At 54.1% G+C, this 11,961-nt stretch overlaps 1 protein-coding gene across 23 annotated transcripts in view; it reads right to left on the bottom strand.

The window, feature by feature from the left end:
• The window catches only part of RFFL (ring finger and FYVE like domain containing E3 ubiquitin protein ligase), a 75,776-nt gene continuing 65,426 nt past the window's right edge, over positions 1,612-11,961 (bottom strand). For 20 of the 23 annotated variants that reach the window (XM_021067420.1, XM_021067421.1, XM_021067427.1 and 17 more), the window contains 4 exons: positions 9,571-9,654; positions 8,438-8,648; positions 7,324-7,347; positions 1,612-4,255 (listed from right to left, as the gene is read on the bottom strand). In XM_021067420.1, the coding sequence (XP_020923079.1) occupies positions 4,074-4,255; positions 7,324-7,347; positions 8,438-8,648; positions 9,571-9,654 (501 nt within the window). In that variant the 3' untranslated portion in view covers positions 1,612-4,073. Of the gene's footprint in view, positions 4,256-5,734; positions 5,916-7,323; positions 7,348-8,437; positions 8,649-9,570; positions 9,655-11,961 lie in introns of those variants that run through there. The other 3 variants (XM_013981148.2, XM_021067434.1, XM_021067435.1) reach the window with 2 other exon arrangements.

Genomic DNA, 11,961 nt, shown 5'->3' with positions numbered 1-11,961 from the left:
AGAGTCCCTTCTTTCTCGTCAACAAGTTGGCCGGCTTTGTCGTCCAGCCCCTGTGAGTGAGGTAACTGTGACGCCACCTCTGGAACATACCTGGTCGGAGTCTGGGCGGCGCCTCCCCGGCCCTCTCCCCGTGTGCTCAGCGGGCTCGTGCGCTGCGGAAGGACCACTTGGACCCCAGTGACCTGGGTTTCCACCTGCTGGTTCGAATGCGTTGGGGGCGGGGGGCAGGAGGGGGAGGCGCTGCCTGGACTCCAGGCCAGGACATTTGGCGTTTCTGAATAGGCACCATTCAGTCTGGCTTCAGTGTTGAGAATAAGACACTCTTTTTATTCCAGCTTCTGTGGAGACAAAAGCTGCTCCTCTGAGCACTGACCTACATAAACATTCAGCCCCCTCTGCAGCCTCCTCAGGCCAAGCAACTGGACAGAGCAGCAGAACCGGGCTCTCCCCTAGATGCGATGCCTACCTGCCCTTGCTGGTCTCTCACTCGGTGCTCCTGCCAGCTGTGGGGGGCGCCTCCGTCATGAGCCCGGCCGCTCCCCGCCTCGCAGTGTGGGCATCAGGGCACTGTGCGAACTGTTGATTTCCTTCCAGTCTCTCTGACAGCGTGTGCTGCTGACACTACCTTATAGATGGTTGGTACCCAGGTATTTCCACAGGCCTGAGCAACATGCTCTGAACCTCCTGAGCACAGGGCTGGAGGCCTGCCCTCCCTTGAGCCTTTGTTTTCTCCCTGCTGGCTGGCAGCGCACAGGAGGTCAGCCTGGATGCTGAACGGGTCAGCTGCCCAGAACAATGAGGACAAAGTGCTGTGGCTCAGCCTCGAGCCTTTATGCCCTTTTGGCAAGATTCCCTCTTTCCTCAGGCCCAGGGCAGATCTGTGCTTAATCCAGCTCACCCAGAGGCTGCGCTCTCAGCAGTCCCCTCCCCTGGGCACCTGGTCAGGCAGGTGTATAGACCTCACAGTCAGACAGGGCAGCGTGCCCTCAAGACTGGCCCAACCTCTGAGCCTCACTCGCATCCATAAGCCACCATCCATCTCCCCAGGTCACCTGAAAACAACTAGGTACCCTTGCTGTCCTCGGACTCCTTTCTACCCACATCTTTATTTTTGTCTTTTTGCTACTTCTTGGGCCGCTCCTGCGGCATATGGAGATTCCCAGGCTAGGGGTCTAATCGGAGCCATAGCCACAGCAACGCGTGATCCAAGCCGCGTCTGCAACCTGCACCACAGCTCACGGCAACACCGGATCGTCACCCACTGAGCAAGGGCAGGGACCGAACCCGCAACCTCATGGTTCCTAGTCGGATTTGTTAACCACTGCGCCACGACGGGAACTTCTCTACCCACATCTTTAAATCACTGGTCAGTGCCTGAACTCACTTGATGCTTCTTCCTGTTTGGTCTTAGGATTGGTCCTTTTCTTACCCAGCTCCCATCTTCTAGGCTCTTCCACACCCAAGGCCCCAATGACACAAAGCGTCTCCAAAAAGAATGCATCTTAAGAGCATGCCCATGTGCACACAGCCTGGGATTAGCCTGTGGTTTGTCCGCTCAGGTCAGTCTTAACTATCAGACCTCTGGCATCCTCACACCAGATGGGACAGGCGTCTATATCGAAACTTTATTACAAAATTATAAAGCAGAGCTCTGTAACAAAAAATACACATTTGGATTTGCTTATCACCCAAGTCAGTCTGGGAAAATCTTAATATAAGCTGCTTGAAATAACATTCACATCCAAAAGAGTTCAACAAATTTATACAATATATATTGAGCACTCATTCCTGTACAGCTTATTCTCGCTCATTTGGATCCAGCTATTCCAGTGAATTATGAACCAGTCAGCGCTCCAGGTCTTTTAAAACAAGTCTCAACTGAAATCTCAGAACAACCACAGCAAAAGCCATGGAATAGTTGGAAAAATTAGATGTTTCCATGATAAGGCCAAGGATCCATGAGGGGCATGAGAGAGCAGTCAAGAATAAAAATCAAGTTTTCTACCTAGGTTAGATGACAGTAACTGAAATGGGAGCTTGGAATTCCCAGCTTTTATTTGGTATAATAAAGAAGATACAAAGGGGAGAGGGGGGTTGACACCTTTTTTCCTAAATGGAAACCTTCACCACGAGGTTAGAAGACTTCAAGGCAAGTTCTTTCTCCACAATAAGTAAATGACATCAGTACAAACCAACCATCAGGGAAACTGGGAGGTGGTAGGGAGCGGTAAGGCTTCAGCAGAGAAAGCAAGTTTTAAGTAAGGGGACAAAGCCAGCTTCTGCCCTGAAGTTATTGCGTGTTTGTAACTGAGCTGAACGTGGGGAGACCTGTTTCACAGCGAAGGGAGCAGCTGAATCCTGTGTGAAACTGGTAGGCACTGTAAACTAGAGTATTTACTGTCCAGCAGAAAGGTGAAAAATGCATTCACAGGGAAATCCCTTGATCCCCCCCCCAATTTCCTACAAAGGCCACACAGCCCAGAATCAAACCATGCAGGACTTGGTATAATGTCAGCTAAGTGGCCCAGTGTTCAGCTGGCAACCACTTGAGGAAATTATTTCATTCCCCCAAAGGGGGTTAGCGTTTGACGATGGAAAGAAAGCCTTAAGTTTGTGTGTACCGTGACACAGGTCCCCTTCGAGGGTCCCCAAAGTCATGGTCGGTTCTCCCAGTCTGAAATCGTGGCTGCACTGGGGGCTGGGGTGGGGCTGACTGCCAAGGCCCTCGGGTGTTCATGGTTTGCATAGTTCATCCAGCTGGAATGGCAGCAGGCACAGCTCTTCTGATAAGAGTGTGTGTGTGTGCTTGGCTACGCTTCTCCAGCAAACTGTCCTTAAGCTCTTCCAGTGGTGAAAAGACCCTGAGAGGGCTCAAGAATGTTACCTACTCGTCACAAGGTCCCTCCTAAAGGTCCCAGAGAATGCTTCCTGACCTGCCCCCACATCAGTAGGCTGAGAAAGGAAACGAGGGTAGGGAGATCCCACCAACCTGGGGAGCTAGGACTTCCAGCTGTCTGCTCAAGGGCCGAAGCCGGCCTGGTTCAGTACCTTCTAGCACCTCTTAGGTGCTCTGTCTTACATGCTTAGTCTCCAGGAACTTCCTGAGAAGTCTGGCTAGAGAGGAGTAAGGCTCTCTGCCTTCAGTGAGACCCGGGGAAAGAAGGACTTCATGCTCAGGGGAAAGGGGCTTAAGACTGACTGTTGGAGAAGTCAGCGCCAAGCAAAAAGCCACTGCTTGCACCCAACGCTTTCCCTCTTCTCCCCAGTTAAAACAAAGGATGGCACAAAGCCAGGCCCCCAGGGCGAAGCAGAGAAGACCCAGGTGCCACCTCTTTGCACAGACTGGAATCTGCCAGCATTTTGAGAGCCAGATGCCTTGCTGGCTCCCTGGACTGATCGCTTCCAATCCCAGCACTTAAGGAAGCAACCCTGAAAGACTTAAAAATTTTTCAATAGCATTTGTGTTTCATTTCTCACCAGAAATAAGTGTACCGGTCCAAATTCTGTCCTAGGAATTTGTTGGTCTGGTAAGCTGACATCTTTTTGGTCTGAAGAAATAAATGGATTTTAGGTAATATAGCCAGAGACTTTAGCAAAGGGCGGTTAAAAGCACAGAAGACCAGAGACAGACATGAATCCAGATGTGCTGGGAAGAAAGCCGTTTCTACCAGGACTTCTGATGGGTGAAACAGAGGCAAGCAGGTCAGGGGGATGGGCGGGCTACAGGAGAAAGCGTGAAACTGTTTAGGGTCTCAGAAGAAGGAGGAAGGTATAGTCCAAGTTCTGGAAAGTCCTCTCTTCATCAGTCACCATCATCACCCAAAATCATTGACACAGAGACTTGCCCATGCGATCTGTACCAGTTCCCGTGGGCCTCAGGCTCTGCCATCCACGCGGTCCACCTCTGAAGCAACACAGGCGTGCCCAGAGGTGACACGGCATCTCTGCTTGCCCTGGTCTTGGGAACACGGCGGGTTTTCTCGTTAGCCTGCCCCTCTGCGAGCTGGCCAAGCCTGGGCTCAGATACTTCGAGCTCCGTCCCCGTAAGGCACTGAAGAGGCTGGCACAAGCCCTCAGGATCGGAAGACGTGCACGGCTCGGATCACGTACTGCCGGCAGATGGGACACTCGTTCATGCGCTTGCCACACTTGGTACAGGTCACCATGTGGCCGCACTCCAGCAGAACACAGTCAATGGGCGAGTCCATGCAGATCCGACACAGGTTCTCCTCCAGGCTGGACGGCACCGCTCCCCCTGGACACACAGCAGAGAGGCGGCAGGATGGGGACAAAGGAGACCGACTCAGTGTACGGGGTAGGGGGACAGGCACACTGAACAGCCCCCTGAACCACACCCTTCCCTCAAAGAGAACCACATTGAGCTCCCCAGCACCTGCTCGTTTAGTCTGCACCCTACAGGACAGCCTACGGATGTGAAGAGTAAAGTACTTGTGGACCAAAGACATCTCAGAACGTGAGAACCGAATATTTTCAGACGACAGAGGCTGTAATACAGTAAGTTAGTGGCACTAAGGGTCTCAATATTCTGAGGCAGAACACGCTAAAACGATATAATCGGAGTGAAATGAATGGTTCCCTAAGGATCACGAGGCTCATCTGTAAACACATCCCTGATTTAACAAAGCCAAGGATCAGGGGCCCTGCGCCACGCCACAGACCACCCCGAGCCTCCTCTGAAGGGACTGCTGCCGAGAGCCCAGTGGCGATCATGGCGCCCTCTCCTCTGCTCCCCACACACAACTGCAGTCATACCCCCGGGACTGCTTGTCACCCTGGAATAGCATTTTCTTGAGTTTGCCTATCTGTCTCCCCCACTATACTATGGGCTCCTAAATTCAAGTAATTCAATTTCTATAATTATATACTTAGCATGTGCTGCGAGCTGAGGGCTGGTACTCATCTTTGAACCCCTGAAACCAATTACATGGTAGATATTCTGATAAATGAACATCTCCCAAGAGAATGATAACGGCTCGCATTTATTTTTTTATTTATTTTGTCTTTTTAGGGCCACATCCACAGCATACGGAAGTTCCCAGGCTAGGGGTCGAATTGGAGCTGCTGCTGCCGGCCTGTGCCACAGCCACGGCATCGAGCTGCGTCTGTGACCTACACCAAAGCTCAGGGCAACCCCAGATCCTTAACCCACTGATTGAGGTCAGGGATCGAACCTGCGTCCTCATGGATACTAGTTGGGTTTGTTAACACTGAGCCACAACAGGAACTCCCATTTACTGTAGGTTTACAGGTGTCAGACATGTTTTAACTGAATCCTCACAAAAACTATGAAGTAGTTACTCTTGTTGCTCATTTTTATAGCTGAGGCAGCTGAGACCAAAGAAGTAGCCTGCCCGAAGGTTCCAATCCAGGTGGGCAGCGGACTTCTGGGCAAGTGACCTGAGGGACAGGACTAACACCAAGACAGTGTCAACTGCTCAGTACACAGTTCCCGACAGCAACGCAATGGCTGTGTGTGTGGTAAGACGCTGCGGGCACGGCCAGTATCCTAGTTGAACCGCAGGAAGAGAAAAACCTTCAAGGCCTGGAGTTCCCATTGTGGCCCAGGGGTTTAAAAACCCGACTAGAATCCATGAGGATGTGGGTTCAATCCCTGGCCTCACTCAGTGGCTCCGGGATCCAGCTGCCGTGAACTGTGCTGGAGGTCACAGATGAGGCTTGGATCTGGTGGCTCTGGTGTAGGCTGGCAGCTGCAGCTCCAATTTGACCCCTAGGTGGGAACCTCCATACACCACAGGTGCGGCCGTAAAAAGACAAAAAAAAGAAGGGAAAAACCTTCATGTCCCTAAAAAGGGAACTGACCTATCAGCTGCCGCCACCATCCCACAGGGAATTCTCTCATATTCCACGGCTTCTGCGCTTTCTTTTCCTGTTCCCTGAATAATTCAAAAACACAAACACCTGAGGTAGGCCGGCTGTGAGAGGCGGTAAACCCATTTAGCAGGAGTTCCCATCGTGGCGCAGTGGTTAACGAATCCAACTAGGAACCGTGAGGTTGCGGGTTCGGTCCCTGCCCTTTCTCCATGGGTTAAGGATCTGGCGTTGCCGTGAGCTGTGGTGTAGGTCGCAGACACGGCTCGGATCCCGCGTTGCTGTAGCTCTGGCGTAGGCCGGTGGCTGCAGCTCCGATTCAACCCCTAGCCTGGGGACCTCCATATGCTGCGGGAGCGGACCAAGAAATAGCAAAACAAAACCAAAAAACCCATTTAGCGCTTTGAGGAGCTACTGGCTCTAACCGGGAAGGTTTGGAGACAATTATAAAAATACCTACGATGAGTTGGAGTAATTTACAGCATTTCATTACCGATTACTTCTCTCAGGATTAATACACTCATCAACTCAGGGGCCAGCATCCTCCCAGGGAGTCAGAGGAAGGAAGACCCCGGGCGGACAGGCCAGATCTTGGTATCAGGTGAGGGAGTGGGTCTGGAAAAACTGCAAAGGATGCTGGGGAGCTCAAGTCCTGAGGAGTTTTCAGCCAGAAGACTCCTCCCTTCTGAGTAAAAGGCCCTTTTACTCAATGACGAATTTGGAGAGTCTTCTGAAAAAGTTTTAAAATGCTCTGCAGCCCTGCACCACCCTGAGAACATCCTCTCTTGAGGAAGAGCACACCACCGTACAGCTGTGAGGCTTTCAGAAAGGTCTAGCATGTTTGAGACTGACCAGTCCGATTCCTGCAGCGCATCCCGGTGGGGGGTGGGGGGTGTCTAGTCACACAGGTGAGTAGGTGGCAGCTGAATGCCACCTAGGGCACTCTACCTGACACAGTTCTCCATCTGTCCCCAGGGCAGCTCTCACCGCTGCCCAGCCCTGTATCTACAAGGCTCTCAGGTCACCCCCCTTTCTCTTTAGTTGGTACCAGAAGCTGAGAAACACTCACGTGTTTTCCCTGAAGGCACACACAGTCCCCCAGCCTGCAGCCCAAAGCCAGTGAAAACTGCAGGGCAGGGAGCGCCTTAGCCCCGGGAGAATGGGAAGGGCACAGGGAGCCATGTGCCAACACCTGCCTTGCTGAATATTTTACAGATGCAGGCTTCTGAGCGCCAACAACCCAGAGGCGTGCCGCTCAGGCTGCCCCTCGGGGTACTGCCACTCTTCTCCCTTCCCGGGAACAAGAATTTCTAAGGATGCTGCAAAGCCTTGGTTCCCAGGGAGGGCCCACACAGCCTCTCTGGAAGCCAACATGCTCAGAAGTTTTAGAATGTTAGCAGGAATCAGGGCAGGAGGAGGGGAGGACAGAGGGCTAGGAGCCCAAGCCCTTCCCAAACAGAAACAGCTACATACCGTTTTGGTCCTCGGCACCACACACTGAAAGGCAAGAGAGAGAAGGCGTCTGAGTACGCGAGGCACGGGGACAGTCTCCAGCCACCCTGCCTTCACTCCCCAACCTGACTGCTCCCCTCCCACTCACTCCACGCTCGGCTCCCGCTGCTGGGTCTGGTCTAGTCTTAGAAAAAGGGCTTCCATTGCTCTGCCAAGCAGGAAGGGTGCTGCATGAGCACAGCGTCCTTTTCTATTGCTTTTGAAGCCAGCGTTAAAGTCAAGAAAGGAGGGAATCGGCCCCAGTCAGCCCGGGAGTCTTGATGGAGTTCCCTCCTCCTCCATGTCCTCGCCACTCTAGGGAGGTTCTGGGGACAGTCCCCAAAGGGTCAGGGGACTAGTCAGATGTCCCATAACTGATGAAATTGTGCTCCTGGGAGAGGAGAGTCTGAAATCTGACTCAATCACTGTTCACGGACAAGGGAGCAACATAATGACCTGCAAGAGCTGGATCAGCTGGGGAGGGAATGTGGGGGCATTTCTGGGGGCATCATTCCAGGAAACACAGGGGTCCAGACAGCCAAGCACACGCCCCCTCTGCAGAACTGCTCTGGCCTTCCTGTTGCAGCAGCTACGGGGAATCGGCAGCAGGGACATAACATCGAGCCTTTTTCCCAGACCTCGATCTTTTACCGGGCATCACTGAAAATGACACCATGTGCAATACTCTGGGAAATGAGCAAAAGGAACAGCCCGAGTGCAGGCAAACCAGTGCTCTCACCCTGTGTGTGCAAAGAACCGAGTGCCGCTAGAGGCAGGAGTGCGCACACCAGGGGCGGGTGGGACAGGCCATGGACCGAGCCCAGGAAGTGCTCAGTGCAAATCTGGGCTCTTCGCTGGAAGGAAGATGCTCATGATGCCCATTTCACAGGCTGCCCCAAGGACTAAATACACGTCCACGATGCCTCACCCAATCCTGGCACTCAACTCAAGGGACAGCTCTTACTAGAGGGAGCAAACGTGTAAGGTGACGCTGTCCTCGGCTAAAAGCGTGGACATTTAGTCCGAACAAGGTCGACTCTAAATCGAGACAGCAAGCACTCTGGGCTCCGCGCGGCTGCCCCAGACAGCCCCTCACCCAGGTGCTGGAGTCCCTTCTGATCCTTGTACAGCCGCGTCACCCTCTCCATCAGCTCCCACTTCTCACAGCAGCCCTTGTAGTTGACGAAGTTGCGAGCCAGGATCTCTTTGAGCTGCCGCACGGTGAGCCCTTCGATGTCCTCCAGGTCAGTCAGGTCGGACAGAGAGGCCCTCCGGCCTGGGACGAAGCTGTCCTCGGAGTCGATGGACTGCAAAGGCAAAGAGGGGACCGGTGCGCTCAGCTCCCCTCGAAGGACTCTCCCCACAGACCCCCGAGCACTCCTCAGCCAGACTTTCGGTGACTGCCCCCAGGAAGAGTGGGAACAGAGGCAGGCGTACCTGCCTGGCGCTGGGCACCACAAACAGGCCAGTGACGGACGCCCCCGGCAGGGTGACAGGCAGGAGGGGCAGCGCCAGCCTGAGGCAGATGGCCCTCATCTGGCATCCTGACGCCTCCTCTGATTAACGACGCGGAGCGTGTTGGGCAAGGCACTCACCCCTGAGCCCACCTGCCCTCCATCCACAAGGAAGAGGCTGCAGTCCCACCATACAGGGCTCCTGAGCACTAAACATGGCAGCACAAGAAACTATGGGGACTGGTGCTGGTCGTTCCCGCCCCTGGAGAGAGCTCCGCTTTCCCACGGAAGAAGCCGGCTTCCCTGGCAAGCATTCTCTCCACGCAACCACGACCACAGTTCCACGGCCTAATGGCTGTGCCCTGGGTACTGGGCCCGCCGTGGCTGAGGCCTGAACCCCCTCTCGTCTTTCCTCCTGATTGTCTGGCCTCCTTTCCCTGACAGGGGCGACTGTGTGCTGGAAGCAGACGGAAAGAACAAGATGCACACGGCCGCACCAGGAGCCCGCCCTCTGGCAGCGCTTAGCAAGTCAGCAGATGCAAACTAAGGGGCCAGGTGGCTCCCCAGCCTCCGCGGGGACCTCAACTCCACGCCAGCACCTGACAGCTCCGAAGGCTAATCTGAACGCTCACACTAAACTCCACCCTGAACACAGGACCTCGGGAGCACTGTCAGCACAGACTGATTCTCTCTCTGCACTCGGGAGTCCAATAACGGCCTGAGAAGAGCAGTGCAAGAGCAGAGGCAAAGGCCCGGACCCGAGCGGAGGCCCCACCTGGGTCTCATCCTCGGCAGGGGGTCTGGCTGTGCTCTCCAGGTAGCCGGGTTCCTCTTGGTCCTGAGACACATGGCCATTGGCCTGTGGGAAGAGAAATGCCATCACATCCACAGAGATGTCACCATGGTAGCATGGGCCTCTTGCCAGCTCACCCCGTTTCCAAAACATATTCCCGCCTCCCCCAGAAATCTGGAGTCTCAGATGACAAAATCAGCAATACAAAAGCCTGCCCTCGAATACTGACGCTGTCAGACAAAGAAACAGGACACACAGAGTTCGGCTCTAGAACAAGAGCGCGTTAATTCTGCCCACTGCCAGGCTGGCATGAACCACCACTCACCGTCAGGGCAGTCTCAGCGTGAACACTCTCACTGAAGGATCCTTCGTCTGCTCCTCTGCTGGACTGCCATCAGGCTTTTTCTTGATCCTAACCCCAAACTGCCCTCCCTACAGCTCCCACCCACTAGCCCCGGTTCTGCCCCTCAGTGTCAACTGTTTTCTTCCCAGCGTCATACCGTGTCCTCCTCCTCCTCCACACGAAATCGCCCTGGCTTCCTCGTCTGGCCCAGAGGAGACAAAGTTTCCGAAGTTTTCTACCCATCTCTTCTGGCCAGTCACTGCTCTTGCGTTCTAGAAATAAGCTCCAGCCAGCAGGGCACACAAGTACTAAGAGCTGCCTTGGAACCTGGTCAAAAATTACTTTAATGCCTCTACGAGTTTATTAGCCTGAGACGATCTAGACAAGTGCCTATGATGAAGCAGTTTCATTCTGCTTAGAATTCTAACTTCTCAAAAGGTCCCTCCCTAGATACTCCTTTAGCTTCTGCCAGAGCAGTGGGCACTGTGAGCCTCTTAATCCCATTACCATCTAAGCCACAAATCCGTTAACAGAGCCTCTTCACCCGCTGCTCTCAACAGGCAAAGGGCCTGCTGTGAGCCCAGGGCAAAGAGGGGTCTGAGCTCACAGGCCCTTTCCACTAGACTCTTCAGAGCACCAGCAAAGGGACAACCTGGGAAACCAGTCACAACCGCTCGCAGCCACTCACCTCAGATTAGGATGCATGCGAGGGAGCTAATTACGGAAAGGCGAGCAACTGCAGTGGGAAAGAGAAAGCAGCGCCAAAGAGCCCAGCGAAATCAGCTCCCCATTCAGCATACATGCAGGGAGGGAGATGCCCCCCAAACCACATCTCTAGCTTCCTCTGAGCTCACAGAGAGGGGTACCCACTGGCCTCCTGGTGTCACCCTGGAGTTACAAAGTCTTTCAGAGCCTAACCTCTTCCTAAGCAGACAGCTTCTGGATGGCCCCCTCCCAAGAAAGAGAAACTGGATCTCATACTACAAAGCATGATCCTGTCTTCAGTTTGCCCACTGGCTAAACCAACATCCTCGATGCGTATGTGTCCACAGCTGTGCTTATTCCACGCACTTCCTTCCCCCGCGACTCCTGCCAGGGTGTGAGAGGGAAAGGACAGAACCCGGGCAGGGCGAGCGCTACGAGCAGATCTGCATCCCGGTGGAGCTCAGTGCACAACTGCCAGGCAGCCGTGCACAAGTGACTCTGCTCCCCTGTCCTTCTGGCTTGCAAAAGGCAGGCCTCACCGGAACAGGGGATGACAGCCGACCGAAGGCCCTCTGACAACATCAGAGAAGGTCCCAGGGGGGTCAGGGGCACCTGAGGGAGCAGTCTGGAAATTTCTGATTCATGACAGGAAGCTTAAAACTGACTCCTTGCATTGAAAAACCCCACCTGAAGGTTCTTTTTCAGGGGGGGATTCCATCAAGGTACTCTCCTGGCTCCCCCTAAACTGAGCAAAGCGCTCAACCAAGCAAAGGGCAGAAGTCACGCAGGAGGTTAATCTCGCCCAGCAGACGGAGGCAGAGCCGAGGAAAGAGTTAAACTCCAGAGCGTGCTGGGGAGAAAGGATGTGCCAGCCAACGAGGGAGCCCCGCGAGCTTCCTGCAGGTAAAGCCCGCTCTCACACTGGCCTTCATGCCTCAGTGCTCCTCAGAGCTGAATCAGGCCCCTTCCTGGCGAAGGAGGTGACATAAACAAGAGGCATAAACACCCTCGGCCTGAGCGGGAGCCGACAACGCGAGCACACGCCTGCGCCAGGCAGCTCACAGCTCTGCAGACCGGGGATCAGCCAGTCAGGCCGCCCACCTCCTGGCAAGAGCGAAGTGGTCTGGACTGCTGACCCCACTGCACTGCTGAAGGCTCAACCTCACCCAAAGCGACCCAAGAGTCAGGGACGAATTGGATGTGGAAACCGCATCTCCTGGGTCTTCATCCTCCCACTATTGCCCAGGCCATAAAACCAAAAGCTCACTAGAGTGCTTAAGAACCTCTACGGGACACCATCACGCCTGACAGTTCAGTGAGCTCCA

This window comes from Sus scrofa, chromosome 12 (assembly GCF_000003025.6).
Source record: "Sus scrofa isolate TJ Tabasco breed Duroc chromosome 12, Sscrofa11.1, whole genome shotgun sequence".
Classification (NCBI taxonomy): Eukaryota; Metazoa; Chordata; class Mammalia; order Artiodactyla; family Suidae; genus Sus; species Sus scrofa.
This window is presented reverse-complemented; position numbering and strand designations above follow the sequence as displayed.